The sequence below is a fragment of the Cheilinus undulatus genome, linkage group 24, assembly GCF_018320785.1.
Source record: "Cheilinus undulatus linkage group 24, ASM1832078v1, whole genome shotgun sequence".
In the NCBI taxonomy this organism is placed as follows: Eukaryota; Metazoa; Chordata; class Actinopteri; order Labriformes; family Labridae; genus Cheilinus; species Cheilinus undulatus.
Genome location: NC_054888.1, coordinates 22,449,387 through 22,466,276, shown reverse-complemented (window position 1 = coordinate 22,466,276; position 16,890 = coordinate 22,449,387). Strand labels below are relative to the sequence as shown.

At 39.7% G+C, this 16,890-nt stretch overlaps 1 protein-coding gene across 2 annotated transcripts in view; it reads left to right on the top strand.

The window, feature by feature from the left end:
• Positions 1 to 838: 838 nt before the first annotated feature.
• LOC121506171 (protein NLRC3-like) overlaps positions 839 to 16,890 on the top strand; it is a 30,284-nt gene continuing 14,232 nt past the window's right edge. Inside the window, exons 1-10 of one of the 2 annotated variants that reach the window (XM_041781813.1) lie at positions 839 to 996; positions 5,852 to 5,962; positions 8,079 to 8,189; positions 8,580 to 8,690; positions 9,111 to 9,221; positions 9,629 to 9,739; positions 13,572 to 13,647; positions 13,772 to 13,988; positions 14,189 to 16,067; positions 16,150 to 16,317. In XM_041781813.1, the coding sequence (XP_041637747.1) occupies positions 5,856 to 5,962; positions 8,079 to 8,189; positions 8,580 to 8,690; positions 9,111 to 9,221; positions 9,629 to 9,739; positions 13,572 to 13,647; positions 13,772 to 13,988; positions 14,189 to 16,067; positions 16,150 to 16,317 (2,891 nt within the window). In that variant the 5' untranslated portion in view covers positions 839 to 996; positions 5,852 to 5,855. Of the gene's footprint in view, positions 997 to 5,851; positions 5,963 to 8,078; positions 8,190 to 8,412; positions 8,424 to 8,579; positions 8,691 to 9,110; positions 9,222 to 9,628; positions 9,740 to 13,571; positions 13,648 to 13,771; positions 13,989 to 14,188; positions 16,068 to 16,149; positions 16,318 to 16,890 lie in introns of those variants that run through there. The other variant, XM_041781814.1, reaches the window with a different exon arrangement.

The following is a 16,890-nucleotide window of genomic DNA, read 5'->3' as shown; positions in this document are numbered from 1 at the left end:
AGAGTTGGTTTAGAAGTGGCAAAACTAGGGGAGCAGGTGGCCTAGTGGTTAAAGGCGCTCCACGGGGCGGCCCAGGTTTGAATCCGGCCTGAGGCCCTTCACCACATGTCTCTCCCCTACTCTTGACCCTGTTTCCGACTCTATCCACTGTCCTCCTCTATCTAATAAAGGTACAAAAATACCCCAAAAATAAAAATCTAAAAAAAAAAAAAAAAAAAAAGTGGCAAAACTAGTCAGGAAAAAAAGTGGTGGAAAGAGTTTGAAATACACAAAAATCTGCTTTAATTTTCCAAATTGCTAGGAAATGTGTTGAAAATGGGTAGAAATTTGGCAAATTAATATTAAGTGGCAAAAGTGTAGCTGATAAAATATTCTTCGTTTATTTTAAGGCATCTGGAGACCACTTATAAGTGTCTCGCGACACCCAATGGGGTGCACATCAGATGCCTGCTCAGATATTATTCAGTGATCAGAAACCAGGATATCAGTTTTTCTCATGTATACAGGGGTATGATAAAAATAAAGATATGACAGGTAACCGGGATACTCACGCCCATGTAAACAAAGTTAGGTTAAGACAGTTACAGAGAGAGAGAGACATGCTCCAAGCAGGCTCATGACTGGATCCTGGTCCTGAGTCCACTAAGGGCTGTAGTCGCTGTACTGTCTGGATGCTCGTGGATGTATCTACCAAGGAGGAAATTACACAAAACGTACAGCTTTGAATTCAGACAACAGTTGGGACATATGGGACATTTCCGGGAGTGAATCTCTGGTGCCAGACCACCAGTGAATGCAGCAGTACATAACTGCAGCCACCCACATCCCTCACTCTAAAGTTAGTTTCGTTTTCAAGCAGAAACATCACGAGGGTTGGGAACAGTCATTAAAACTTCAGATCGAGTGGGAACCAGACTAGTCGGGATCAAGAAAGACAACATGTGTGTGGGACGGTAGCTCGGTCTGACAGAGCTCTGGAGGACAGAGGAAGGCCAGGTATGGGACTGAAAGTCTGATTTTAAAACTAACTAAACTTTCAAAAGGGAGGTTAGTCTGAGACGGAGGGGTTAATGATTCAGAGAGAGAGCTAGGCTCTATTCACACTGACTCGGACACACTGGATACGATGCGTTTTTATTGCCTTCACTGCAAAAAATCGTCGAATGTGCCAAATTGTTTCATACTGCGAGCCTGTGTCTCTGTCACTCCTTTAAATCCCTGCTGGATCCCTCTTGACCATTCATGCGTCATGGCGCTGAGCCATGTTGGAGACGGAGAACAACTTTTTAATTCTGTCTCCGTTATGAGCTGTGAGTAGGCTACAAACGTATGCCTTTATCTGTTATATTTCCATAGCTGATATCCACATTACACACCTGCAAACTACGGTGTTTGAAGTGAGGGAGAGGATGAGTTGGACGGGGAAATTCGGACGAAATAATCGGACCCAGTGTACAAAGGCCTTAAAACTAACATTATTTTATCAGAGCAGGAAAAACTGCTTTATCTGAGGCCTAGCTCATATAGCACTGGATGTTTAAAACCTTTGGCTCAAACACACTTAACACGACTGACTTTGTCAAACACGGGCGCCATGTTGTAGGCCTGTTATCAGCGGAGCAGTGAGTTACATGTTCCATGTAACAGTCGGGGCAGACGTCAGTGGGCGTGGCTTCCAACGACTCTTGTTTACCTTATGAGTTGCACTAAAATGCAGTAACACCGTTTGCTGCTCGACTGTAAGACTTTACTGTTGTCTATTGAGCATTTAAAAACAAAAAAAAATACAATTTTGAACTTTTTTTCTTATGCTTGTTTAAAAACACACACACAAATGACAAATAAAATAATCAAAACCAATTTTTCTTTTATTTTCTAAGTTAAATTTAACAAATGCCAGCCGGATTTTCCTCTTGGGTAAGAGCAAGCTGTAATTTGGTCTCAAAAAATGCTCTTAGTTTACTGCAAGAACAGTTGTTTCAACACAGAAGAACTTATATCCAAGCATAACATGACATTCTTTGTAACTGATCCTTTAGTTTTAAGTTTAAATTCTGTAATGTTGAGCTGAGTCAAGCTTCTATTGACTTCACCAGTGTGAGGCGGGCCTCTCCTGGGGGGCGCCACCAAGCTTCAGGGGAGGCGTGAAACCATAAACCTGATAAAAAGTGATTTGCTCTGCAAACCTCTGCTGTGCATTGAGCAAAATGGATAGACTTATAGTTACTATAGGGATTAAGCTATAGAGCAGTGTTCCTCAACCCTCAACCAAAGAGCAAAATTGTTGAAAAACACCTTTGCAAGAGTCACAATCTAAGAGGTGTAAAGTAGCAAAAGCAGCTTGAAGTATCAATATAAATAGGTTAAAGGTGGCAAAATGGTCAAAAAGCAGCAAAAATGGGAGAAAGAGTGGAAAATGGTCAGAAAGTCACAGAAATGGGTGAAAAGTGACAAAAAAACAAGTGGAAAGTGAATTAGATGGGCAAAAAGCAGTCAAGAGTGGCAAAAATGGGTAAAAACAGGAAACGTGGTATGTAATGGCAAAAGGTAGTTCAAATGAGCAAAAAGTGGCAAAAAAATTGTGGAAAAGGGAAAAAATGGCAAAAAGAAGAGGCAAAAATTTGGAAAAAAGGAAACAAGTGGTATTTAATGACAAAAGGTAGCTTAAATGGAAAAAAAGTGGGAAAACTTTGAAAAAAAGGGCAAAAATGGGATCAGAGTAGCAAAAATTGGGAAAAACTGGCAAAAAGACGTTGCAAAAATGAGCAAAACAAATTTGAAAAAAAAGCTAGATTTAATGATGAAAGGCAGCTTAAATTGGCAAAAAAGGTGAAAAAGGGCAACAATGGGATAAAAGTGGAAAAAATAGGGAAAAAGTGGCAATTAGAAGTTGTAAAGTGGCCAAAAGTTATGAAAAAGGGGTTTTTAATGGCATTATAACTGAATAAGAGGGAAAGGCAGAAAAGGACACTTGCAAACCAAAATATCCCAAATATAATAAGGTTAAAAATGTTTAAAGATTAGACATAAATGTTTGAAATATAGTTGTTTAATTTTTTTGAATTTGAATTTGAATCTTTTTTGTAGGTGGGGCTCCACCAAAAGAATAATTTCTTCTTAGGGGAGGCTCACTCTCCCACACTTTGAAAACCCCTGGACTACACCATATTTCCCTTTGAGGTCATTCACATTGAAAGCCCTTAGTAAATATTTTTCCAGGGTTTTTCCTGGCTTACTCTGACCTTTCTAGGGGGTCGGGGGCATACTCCCCTGGGAGAAAAATGTGTACATTTTAAAGGTAATAACATCAATCAGGTACACTTTGAGAGTGGAATTAAGAGGCTAAATCTATTTTAAAAAATTCTATTTTTTTTCTAGTTTGTGCTTTAATTTTGCACAACTTCTTTTCTCAGTTAACAAGATAAAAATGTCAGAATTATAAAAAAAAAGACTAAGGAAAGAAACCGAGCATTGTCTAGAATATTGATGTGAACTTGGAGAGACAATCTAATGAAGAACCTCAATCAAAACATAATTCTGATCTTATGATGAAAAACAGACTGGTATTAATGTTGAAAGTTAAGTTAAAGGAGCAGTATGGAAAAAGTCATCCTAGAATTAGGCTTTATTACCCTGTTCATAATAGAGAGGAGCATTACATTACATACATGCATTACAACATTATTATTATAGCAGAAAATAGACCAACCCTGCAGAGGATTGGACAGTGATTATTCTAGGGAGGGGCTTAGCAAAGAGTCACTTAGGATCCACTGCTGATCAATCAGGGTATTACTCCTTGTTACAGCCTCTTAAAGATGATTAATTTAAACCACCAAAAATTAGGCTCGAACAAAAGAGACCAATAACTTATAGAAAAGGACACAGACAAAGATTAGGAGTTTCAACAAAAATTCAAAGCTTTATTTAAGTATGCAGTAATTAATTAATCAAACAGTAAATAAATCAGTGAAGTAAAAAGGGCTGTTGGCGCCGGCCAAAAAGAATAAAAGAGGGGTGGTGGACTGCAACAATGAATCAATAAAATCGATAAAAATCGATAATTTAAAAAGTTGGCAATGAATGTATGTGTCGATTCGTTGTGTTGCACGATTATGGCATCGCTTGGTGTGACACAGAGCTGTTTACGTCACACGCAGACGGCTGATAAACCTTACTTTGGCTTGGTTTAGTACTTCTCTGATTATAATCCGGTAATTAGCGGAAAAATTAAGTAAATATATCAAAAATAGCTCATTGTCGTAAAAACTCCAGTGGAACTTAAGTTTCGTTTCTGTTACTATACCAGACTGGATAAAAACAACAGTGCTGGACTGTCAGGCGTTCATGTAATCCATGATATTTGCCTCACTTTGTGTTCTACATGTGCGCCAAAAGGAGAGAGGAGGAAAAGCTTGAGCTGCAGTCACATGGCTGTTGTGTGTGTGTGTGTGTGTGTGTGTGTGTGTGGGTGTGTGTGTGTATGTGTATGTGTGACAGAGTGAGGTGGTGTGTCTGTCCATGAGTGCGGGTCGGTCTGACAACAAGCATGAACGAACTAACGTTAGCTTGTTAAATACGTGAGTGATACATTTTTAGTTATTATAATATCAATAACTTCAAGAGGCTGAGGCTGACCTGTGGCGTCTCTGGGATAAGATAATTGCAAGAGCACATAATAAAAGCAGAATAAAGGTGGCTTTATTAACTTCAAACAACCTGCAGATGGAAGGTAGGAATTTTTAAAACAAAAACTATAGATGTGATGACCGTGTCACTGTTGTTCTTCATTCATCATCTTTCCATCATCATATAAATAAACCAGGATGGTTGGATTTTATAGTTTTAAATGAACAGTGGTTACAGTTGAGTTCATCAGCTTGTAATTCTGATGTTGGACAGTAGATGGAACCTGAGCTGATAGTGAATATCATCTATACACAGGTGCTTCTCGGGAAATTAGTGTCATGAAAAGTTAATTGTTACCAGCGATTTAATTCAAGAAGTTAAACTTCCAGAATTTGAGGATTTTTTTCATACTAAATTAAATATTGCAAGACTTTTTGTTTTGATCTTTATAATTACAGCTTAGGGGCTGCACAGAGGTACATGGGTCAGTGCTGTCTCTATATAAACATCTCTATACAAACATATCTCTCTAAAGAAATGAGACAACATTAACATTAAAAATATTAGGCTGCTGTGGTGAAGTGAGGCCTTTGTTCTTTTTTAGAGAGATTTTTAAATTAAATACAGAGACCTGTCAGTTATTTAATTGCAGACACTTTTTTTCAGTAACTGTGGAATTTGTGCATAAAATTGCCTAATATTGAGCAGTCTCTATCTTGAATGGAATTGATGTAGTATAATGTCAGATTTTGTTATATCCGACAATCATTTCATCCAAAATATTAATAACAAATCATATTGAGATGAAACTGGTGATTTGCCCCCCCCCCCCCCCACACACACACACATTCGTCAGATATATTAGTTCATATTGTTTCATATTTTGTGTTTTTGACGATAAGATTATGGGTTGATGTTCCCAAAATGGCCCAAAAAGGGTTAAAAATATTAAGGAAATATATGTAAATGTAGTAGTTATGCTCAGGACTGAAGTTAGTTTAAAGAGTTCATGCAGTGAAAGTGAAAGAACTATTCATAGTTAATATTTTTATAGCACCTTTTATGAACTGAACACTTTCTTACAGAAAGTGTGAAACATCATTTTCTGGAGGGTTGCACAAGAGATAAACATATCATTTCTATATAAAGGTATTATCTGTATATAATCATATCATGTCTATATAAATATATCTATAATTGAACATATCTTGTTGTTTCCCAGTATCATGATGGAGGATCAGAGCCCAGGTTTTCCTGAACCCAGCTGTGTGTCCATGAAGAGTGACCAGTCTAAAGGTGGCTTTATTAACTTCAAACAACCTGCAGATGGAAGGTAAGAAATTATAAAACTAGAATGGCATGTGAGGCGGCAGACCCACGCCTAAGCAGCACCACCGAGGATCTCACGCTCCCATTGATTACTATGGTGTTCAAAATTCGGATTGCGAGAAAAACCGAACGGGTGCGCAGATCATCCCCAAAATCTAATTAATTCTTCCCTGTCACTATCCCAATATTCCTTGAAAGTTTGGTGAAGATCCGACTTTCCGTTCTGGAGTTATCTTGTACACATACAAACAAAGAAATAAATAAAGAAAGATACGGAACCCTTTACATAACCCCCTGCCGATTTCATTGGCATGGGTAACAAAAACAATAGATTTGATGGTGCCGTCACTGTTGTCCCTTATTCATCATCATCTTTCCGTCATCATACACATAAACCAGGATGATTGGATTTTATAGTTTTAAATGAACAGCGGTTACAGTTGAGTTCATCAGCTTGTAATTCTGATGTTGAACAGTAGATGGAACCTGAGCTTATAGTGAAAATCATTGTTACGCCCCATCTAGGGGTGGCCAGGACACAAAATGAAAAAGACCCAAATCACTCATTTCTCAAACAGCCACAGGACTAAGTTTCAAGATTTAACAAATAGTACCATTTATTGACATACGTAGGATAAGTTTACAATTACAAATAATGGTAAATACCTCAGGGTGAATCAGAGATACCAACTAAAAAAATGGAGAGATGTTTAAATGAATCTGCAAAGTAGTAATTAACAGCTAACAGCTAGTAACAGCTAATTTGTTTTACTCTTTAACATAAATAGATATCACCCCTACGCTACCAGGAGTAACACTATACAATGGGTAAACTAACAACTACGAGCTGGACACTCAAACAATGTTGTGGCGTGGCTGGTTGGGAGATGAATGAGCTGGAGTTCCCCCTGCACGGTGATGATGTCACATCTCCTCCTTATATTAAGGTTGAGCTCCGCAGCAGCCTACCACCTGTCCGCGCGGGACCCAGAGCAGCCAATCAGCAGTAGGCGATGGCACACCTAATTGAGCAGATAGAAAGCAAACTCGCCCCACTCACCACACACACAGCAGGCACAACCAATTTGACGGAAATATACAATATACAATAGCAAAACACATTACGTCCGCGGTCATAACAATCATCTATCCACGGGTGCTTCTCGGAAAATTAGAATGTCATTAAAAGTTAATTGTTACCAGTGATTTAATTCAAGAAGTTAAACTTCCAGAATTAGAGGATTATTTCATACTAAATTAAATATTGCAAGACTTTTTGTTTTGATCTTTATAATTACAGCTTAGGGGCTGCACAGAGGTACATGGGTCAGTGCTGTCTCTAAATAAACATCTCTATACAAACATATCTCTCTAAAGAAATGAGACAACATTAACATCATTGAAAATATTAGGCTACTGTGATGAAGTGAGGCTTTTGTTCTTTTTTAGAGAGATTTTTAAATTAAATACAGAGACCTGTCAGTTATTTAATTGCAGACAGTTTTTTTTTGCGTTAACTGTGGAATTTGTGCATAAAATTGCCTAATATTGAGCAGTCCCTATCTTGAATGGAATCAATGTAGTATAATGTCAGATTTTGTTATATTGGACAATATCGTTTCATCCAAAATATTAATAACAAATCATATTGAGATGAAACTGGTGATTTGCTTCCCCAACACATACCCCCCCACACACACACACACACACACACACACACACCCATCCCCCCACACACACACACACATTCGTCAGATATACTAGTTCATATTGTTTCATATTTTGTGTTTTTGACAATAAGATCATGGGTTGATGTTCCCAAAATGGCATTAAAGAGTTAAAATGATTAAGGAAATATATGTAAATGTAGTAGTTATGGTCAGGACTGAAGTTAGTTTAAAGAGTTCATGCAGTGAAAGTGAAAGAACTATTCATAGTTAATATTTTTATAGCACCTTTTATGAACTGAACACTTTCTTACAGAAAGTGTGAAACATCATTTTCTGGAGGGTTGCACAAGAGATAAACATATAATTTCTATATAAAGGTATTATCCGTATATAATCATATCATGTCTATATGAATATATCTATAATTGAACATATCTTGTTGTTTTTCAGTATCATGATGGAGGAGCAGAGCCCAGATTCTCCTGAACCCAGCTGTGTGTCCATGAAGAGTGACCAGTCTAAAGGTGGCTTTATTAACTTCAAACAACCTGCCGATGAAAGGTAAGAAATTATAAAACAAAAACTATAGATATGATGACCGTGTCACTGTTGTCCCTCATTCATCATCATCTTTCCATCATCATATAAATAAACCAAAATGGTTGAATTTTATAGTTTTAAATGAACAGTGGTTACAGTTGAGTTCATCATCGTCACTGAGAAGAGTTGGAGCCACAATGTGATGAAATAATTAGTGTAATTCTGACTTTTTCCAGTAGATGGAGCTCTTGCTCAGTGAGTATAAAAACAGGAAACTGCATTCAGGTCCATAAATGAAAACATGCAGTCATAAACATATCTATATAAATGTTTTATTTATATATAAACATATTGTCTGTACACATATAATCAGATACACACATATATTATTAAACATATCTTGTTTTTTAGAATTAAGATGAAGAGGCAGAGGACATACTCTACTGAACCCAGCTGTTTGTCCATGAAGAGTGATCAGTCTAAAAGTGGCTTCATTAACTTCAAACAGTCTGCAGTTGGAAGGTAAGAAATTCTAAAACAAAACCTATAGATGTGATGACCGTGTCACTGTTGTCCCTCATTCATCATCATCTCTCCATCATCATATAAATGAACCAGGATGGTTCGGATTTTAGAGTTTTAAATGGACTGTGGTTACAGTTGAGTTCATCAGCTTATGAGGACTAACATCGTCACTGAGAAGAGTTGGAGCCACAATGTGTTGAAATAATTAGTGTAATTCTGACTTTTACCAGTAGATGGAGCTCTTGCTCAGTGAGTGTAGAAACAGGAAACTGCATTCAGGTCTATAAATGAAAATATGGAGTCATAAACATATCTATATAAATGTTTTATTTATATATAAACATACAGTATTGTCTATGTATATGCATATCATCAGATACACACATATATAATTAAACATATGTTGTTGTTTTTTAGAAACAAGATGAAGAGGCAGAGGGCACACTCTACTGAACCCAGCTGTTTGTCCATGAAGAGTGATCAGTCAAAAAGTGGCTTCATTAACTTCAAACGGTCTGCAGATGGAAGGTAAGAAATTCTAAAATAAAAACTATAGATATGACTGTGTCTCTTTTGTCCCTCATTCATCATCATCTCTCCATCATCATATAAATGAACCAGGATGGTTGGATTTTAGAGTTTTAAATGAACAGTGGTTACAGTTGAGTTCATCAGCTTATGAGGACTAACATCATTACTGAAAAGAGTTGGAGCCACAGTGTGATGAAATATTTAGTGTAATTCTGACTTTTACCAGTAGATGGAGCTCTTGCTCAGTGAGAATAAAAACAGGAAACTGCATTCAGGTCCATAAATGAAAATATGGAGTCATAAACATATCTATTTAAATGTTTTATTTATATATAAACATAATGTCTATACACATATAATCAGATACACACATATATAATTAAACATATCTTGTTGTTTTTTAGAATCAAGATGAAGAGGCAGAGGACACACTCTACTGAACCCAGCTGTTTGTCCATGAAGAGTGATCAGTCTAAAAGTGGCTTCATTAACTTCAAACACTCTGCAGTTGGAAGGTAAGAACTTCTAAAACAAAACCTATAGATGTGATGACCGTGTCACTGTTGTCCCTCATTTATCATCATATAAATAAACCAAAATGGTTGGGTTTGATAGTTTTAAATGAACAGTGGTTACAATTGATTTCATCAGCTTATGAGGACTAACATCATCACTGAGAAGTGGTGAAGCCAGTGCTTTAAGTGGAAAAAAATAAGTGCCGGTACTCTCTTCTCACACAATCCCAGAACTAATTTGGGCGGTATGGAGCAAAAATCATATACTCATATAAAGTATATGCTGTACATAAAAAGTAAAAAGGCCTTTAAATGAAATAAATTAGAAATATCAAATGTTTAATAGTTGTTCTTTGTCACCAAATACAGAGATTAATCAGCCCCTCCCCTCACTGACACCCTGAGTCTCTGCTCCGTCTGTGAGCGCCCTTTGTCACCGTATATCCAGACTTTTTGTCTTTGTCAGTGAGTCAGCTGTTCTTTAAGCAAAACTACAGCTCTTGATCCTCTGACCAACAGTCTGCTTGGCCATTTTAAATACTGTTATTGAATATTGTTGTTGAGGTCTCGTTCAGCGGCAGTACGGACAGGTGTCAGTGGAGCATCAAGCTCCATGGAGGAGGCGCTGCGCTCGCGCACTGCATCACTGTCCAGGAGAGGTGAACAAAATAATCTCTGGTTTCCCTCCAACAGTGGCAGGTGAGCACACCTGGATTCGTGTTCAGATAAAAACTTCACAGTGGGAAGAGCAACGTGTGCCACAGAATGCATCTATTTATATGTAGTCATGAATCATCCATTAAAGCTGTAGCTGTGGAGAGGACAGGAGAGCGTACCGGTACTTGCCGGTAAGCTGGAAGAAGTCCCGGTATGCCATGGGGCAAAATTTAGAAGTGCTGGTACTGCGTACTGCTGCATACTGGACCACTTAAAGCACTGGTTAGAGCCAACATGTGATGAAATATTTAGATGCAGTTCTGACTCTGACCCATAGATGGAGCTCTAGCTCAGTGAGTATTAAGACAGGAAACTGCCTTCAGGTCCATGAGTGAAAACATGGAGTCTTTTAACCACATGAACCTGAGTAACCTCAGTGAAATGGACATTTGATGTTTATTATAATATGTATGTATACTTGTAGATGAGGAGTGTTAATCTCTCCTTCCCAAGACAATTTGATTGAATCTTGATTCACAAGCTATGATTTTGTTCTCAAATGAGGCATGCAAATACAGAAAAATTCAGTATTGATTTGGTTCAAATTGATTTGATCCAGTATAAACTGATTATTACTCTGACATGTCAGATGAATTTGCTTTCCACATCCATCTGGTAAACCTTCTATAGACAGTGTCTGGGAAAGGGCAGAGCCTTTGAAAATGGCTGACTGCAATTACCTGGGATACCTGTTGAAATGCCTGGCTGGCAGAGTTATTTTGTCTTTTTTTTTTGTTTTTTGTGAGCCAAATTTATGTTGGCTACCTAAATTATAGCTAGATGCTGTCCTCTCTCTCTGTGTCTCTCCTCTTGATAAAGCTCTTCTGTGTACATATGAAACACTACAGAGACGTGTCAGACTTGACAGATAGAAACCCTGAGTCGCTGGAGATTTAATTTTTTTAGTCAGATGTACCTCTTTAATGGTAAAAAGTTGATAGTAACAATAAAACACTTACTGTTAATGTTTTCGGGCCTTTACATGCCTTTATTAAATAGAGGAAGGACAGTGGATATACTCGGACACAGGAAAGAGAGTGGGGAGTGCGGTAAAGGGCCAGAGGCCGGATTCAAACCTGGGCTGCCCGCATGCATGGGTAGTGCCTTAAACCACTCGACCGTCTGCGCCCCCGTGAACGGTTTACTCTAAAGTAAATGGATAATGGCTCTGACTGTGGTTTGCTGGATTCCTAAAACCTTGGAAATGGCTTTGTAACCTTCTCCAGACTGATACATTTCACTCATTTTGTTTCTCATTTGTTCTTTAATTTTTTTGGATTGTGGCATGATATGTTTCTTTCAGAGATCTTGTTGCCTACTTCACTTTGTCTGACAGCTTCTGTTTAAGTCATTTCTTGATTCAACAAATCTGGCGGTAATCAGGTCAGGGTGTGGCCAGTGACATTGAAACATTGAGTCCATCTGAAACATTTAAGTTTGATAAATATGCAAAAACTCAGGAATCACAAAGGGGGCAAACACTTTTTCACGGCACTGTAAATCTAAAGTTTTGATCTTGTGTTGTAAATGTTTAAGTCATACAGTAAATGCTGACATTAGACTACCACTGTAACAGAGTTAGACAGCTGGAGCAGAGGCAGGAATAAAATATTTCTCCCTGTGGGGTGAAAAAAATTATCATGGAGGGGGAGTATCGGTAGCTGAAGGGGTAAATCCCCTCGGCAGATCACACCCTGCAAACCGCTTCGACGTCAGTGCGGCGTGCTTGGAGGTGGGGCTGGCTTGCTTTAGCTCTGCTCTACACCATGTCCCAAATTATTATGCAAATTATATTTTTCTCTGATTGTCCTAAATGGTCGATGCAAATGACAGTCAGTAATTTTCAAGTCATCAACCATTAGAAATTAATTCAAATTTTATTGAACAAACCTCCCAATGATAACTTAAAAAAATAAAATAAAATAAAATAAATAAATAAATGTACTGTTCCACATTATTATGCACAGCAGAGTTTTGTTGTAAAGGTTTTAAAGAACTGAAAATGGTCATTGTCATGGTCATGGTCAGGAGCCCTTCTTTGATATCTTCTTCACAATTCTTGCATCCATTGGACTTGTGAGCTTTTGGAGAGTTTCTGCTTGAATTTCTTTGCAAGATGTCAGAATATCCTCCCAGAGCTGCTGTTTTGATGTGAACTGCATCCCACCCTCATAGATCTTTAGCTTGAGGATGCTCCAAAGGTTCTAAGTAGGGTTGAGGTCAGGGGAGGATGGGGGCCACACCAGGAGTTCCTCTCCTTTTATGCCCATAGCAGACAATGACACAGAGGTATTCTTTGCAGCATGAGATGGTGCATTGTCAAGCATGATGATCATTTTGCTACAGAGGGCACTGTTTTTCTTTTTGTACCATGGAAGAAAGTGGTCAGTCAGAAACTCTGTGTACTTTGCTGACTCCGCCCCCTCCTTGCTGACGTCACAGCCTTGTTGGGACATGGTGGCCATCCACCAACCATCCACTACTCCTCCATCTGGACCATCCAGGGTTGCACGGCACTCACCAGTCAACAAGACTGTTTGAAAATGAGTCTTCATGTATTTCTGGGTCCACTGCAACTGTTTCTGCTTGTGAGCATTGGAGCGGGCGGCCGAATAGTAGGTTTATACATGACTGGAGGATCCTACACCTTGAGGTTGATGGGGCTCCAGAGGCACCAGCAGCTTCAGATACCTGTTTGCTGCTTTGTAACGGCATTTTAGCATCTGCTCTAATCTGATGAATCTGTCTGTCAGAACCCTTATTATGCCTTTATCTGCACAAACCCGTCTGTGCTCTGAATCAGCCACAAATTTCTTCATAGTATGATGATTGCGCTTAAGTTCTCATGAAATATTTAATGTTTTCCTACCTTGTCTAAGGCATAACACTATTTTGGCAAACTGCCAAGTGTTTGGAAACCTCCTTAGAGCCAATGGGGTTGAAGTAAGAGGTGTTAGGGGGTTAGTTATTGAGCTATTGATCACTGGCAATAAGCAAACATCCATACCATATTAAATGTGAATATCATTTAAACCTCCTACATTTACACTTGGCCATGTTGTTGACCTCTCAAACTCTGTCATTAAATGTCCTTAAACCTGATATTTTTCTACAGAGGTCAGCTGGAAACATCAGAGTTCTTCGATGATCAATCCAATCAGCATAGAACAGACCTGGACTCCATATTTATGGTGTGTACATCATCATCATTTACAGTGGAGCACATCTATCTAGATATCATGATAAACTGTTTTTCAGTCTGTCTGATCAAACACAGGCTGTCCTCTAAATATTCACATTCTCTTTGTGTTCCAGCTGCTGGAGGAAAAAATCATCACCTTTATGAAGAAGGAACTGAAGAGATTTCAGAAGGCTCTGAGTCAGGATAACCCAGAATGTCTCATTGAGGATGAGGAGGTGTTGGTTGGTGAATATAAAGAGCAGAGGAGCAGCAGAGAGGCATTTCTGAACATTACAGAGAACTTCCTGAGGAGAATGAAACAGAACGAGCTGGCTGACCGTCTGTGGAACAGTAAGTTTTTCTAAGTGAAAACAAAACGTAGATTTAAGATGATGGAAAGATGAAGTGGAGGTTTACATTTCCATACTTTGCTTTAAGATTGTGCACATACCTACTGAACATCTGATGAGATTTTTGGATGAAACGGTCTTTTAGATTACAACTTTTTGCAGGATCAGCTCATTCACATCATTTGTTGCTTGTTCTTTCAGGAACTCCTGATCCAGTTTACCAACATAAACTCAAGTCTAACCTGAAAAAGAAGTTCCAGTGTGTGTTTGAGGGGATCGCCAAAGCAGGAAACCCAACCCTTCTGAATCAGATCTACACAGAGCTCTACATCACCGAGGGAGGGACTGGAGAGGTCAACCATGAACACGAGGTCAGACAGATCGAAACAACATCCAGGAAAGCACACAGACCAGAAACAACCATCAGACAAGAAGACATCTTTAAAGCTCCACCTGGAAGAGATGAACCAATCAGAACAGTGATGACCAAGGGCGTGGCTGGCATTGGGAAAACAGTCTTAACACAGAAGTTCACTCTGGACTGGGCTGAAGGCAAAGCCAACCAGGACATCCAGTTCACATTTCCATTCACTTTCAGAGAGCTGAATGTGCTGAAAGAGAAAAAGTTCAGCTTGGTGGAGCTCATTCAGCACTTCTTTACTGAAACCAACAACGCAGGACTCTGGAGGTTTGACGGGTTCCAGGTCGTGTTCATCTTTGACGGTCTGGACGAGTGTCGACTTCCTCTGGACTTCATCAAAACTAAAATCCTAACTGATGTCACAAAGTCCACCTCAGTGGATGTGCTGCTGACAAACCTCATCAGGGGGAACCTGCTTCCATCTGCTCGCCTCTGGATAACCACACGACCTGCAGCAGCCAATCAGATCCCTCCTGGGTTTGTTGACATGGTGACAGAGGTCAGAGGGTTCACTGACCCTCAGAAGGAGGAGTACTTCAGGAAGAGATTCAGAGAGGAGGAGCAGGCCAGCACAGTCATCTCTCACATCAAGACATCCCGAAGCCTCCACATCATGTGCCACATCCCGGTCTTCTGCTGGATCACTGCTACAGTTCTGGAGGATCTGCTGAAGACCAGAGAGGGAGGAGAGCTGCCCAAGACCCTGACTGAGATGTTTGTCAGCTTCCTGGTGGTTCAGACCAAAGTGAAGAGCATCAAGTATGATGGAAGAGCTGAGAATGATCCACACTGGAGTCAAGACAGCAGGAAGATGATCGAGTCTCTGGGAAAACTGGCTTTTGAGCAGCTGCAGAAAGGAAACCTGATCTTCTATGAATCAGACCTGATGGAGGGTGGCATCGATATCAGATCAGCCTCGGTGTACTCAGGAGTGTTCACACAGGTCTTCAGAGAGGAGAAAGGACTTTTCCAGGATACGGTGTTCTGCTTCATCCATTTGAGTGTTCAGGAGTTTCTGGCTGCTTTTCATGTTCACCGGACCTTCATCAACTCTGGAGTCAATCTGATGAAAGAAGAACAAACACCATCCAAGATCTCTAAAACCAAGCCTAAACGGAAACATCTCCATCAGAGTGCTGTGGACCAGACCTCTGGAGTCAATCTGATGGCAGAAGAACAAACACCAGCCAGATCTACAATGACACAGTTCTACCAGAGTGCTGTGGACCAGGCCTTACTGAGCCCAAATGGACACCTGGATTTGTTCCTACGCTTCCTCCTGGGTCTGTCACTGACCACCAATCAGAATCTCCTACAAGGTCTGCTGACACAGACAGGAAGTGACTCAGAGACCAGACAGGAAACAGTCCAGTACATCAAGACAAAGATCAGTGAGGATCTGTCTGCAGAGAAGAGCATCAATCTGTTCCACTGTCTGAATGAACTGAATGATCGTTCTCTAGTGGAGGAGATCCAACAGTTCCTGAGATCAGGACGTCTCTCCACAAATAGACTTTCTCCTGCTCAGTGGTCAGCTCTGGCCTTCATCTTACTGTCATCAGATAAAGATCTGGACGTGTTTGACCTGAAGAAATACTCTGCTTCAGAGGAGGCTCTCCTGAGGCTGCTGCCAGTGGTCAAAGCCTCCAACAAAGCTCTGTAGGTGAACTCACAACTGCACTGATAAAAGTAGTCCGTATTTAGAAAAACAAAATGATTTCTACCTCTGTTTCTGTTTCAGGCTGAGTGGCTGTAACCTCTCAGAGAGAAGCTGTGGAGCTCTGTCCTCAGTCCTCAGCTCCTCCAGACTGAAAGAGCTGGACCTGAGCAACAATGACCTGCAGGATTCAGGAGTTGAGCAACTTTGTGGTGGACTTCTGGATTCACTGTCTACACTTGAAACTCTCAGGTCAGGATGTGACAACTTATTAATTTGGCCAACTAAAATGTCATGTCTTGTGAGTAGAAGTTTTTATGTCCAGTAGAAGTGGGATGTAGAGGGTTTGTAGCAAGGTCAGCTGTTTCTAAACTTAGAGAGCTGGGAGTGCAGGTACAGAATTTGCGAAAGACAGTTAAGGAGATGTCAGGAGATGACACAGCTCAGACCAACCAGTGGATTTGCATGAGAAGGAGTAATGCCAGCTGGGGCAAAAATGAAGGCTGATTAAACCCCTTAACTCCACTATCCATTAGGTGTGTTTAATCCGCTCTTTTTTCTCTCCCTCGTGAAAATGAGGAAGTAGAGGGAGGTAGAGCACAAAGCCACGTCAGGTGGGGTTGTGTGTTTCTCTCCCTCCCTCACCCAATTGCTAAGCTCCCTCTCTCACTCTATTCTAATCTTTCTCATTTTCTCTTTTGTACTCTTAAGTTCTGTGTTATCTTTGAACTATAATTGTTGCACTGTAATCATGAGTGGTGTTAAGGAAGGTAGAATCAGCGTTGTCACTACCTGGAGCTTGCATGTACGGAGCCTGAGTCTGTT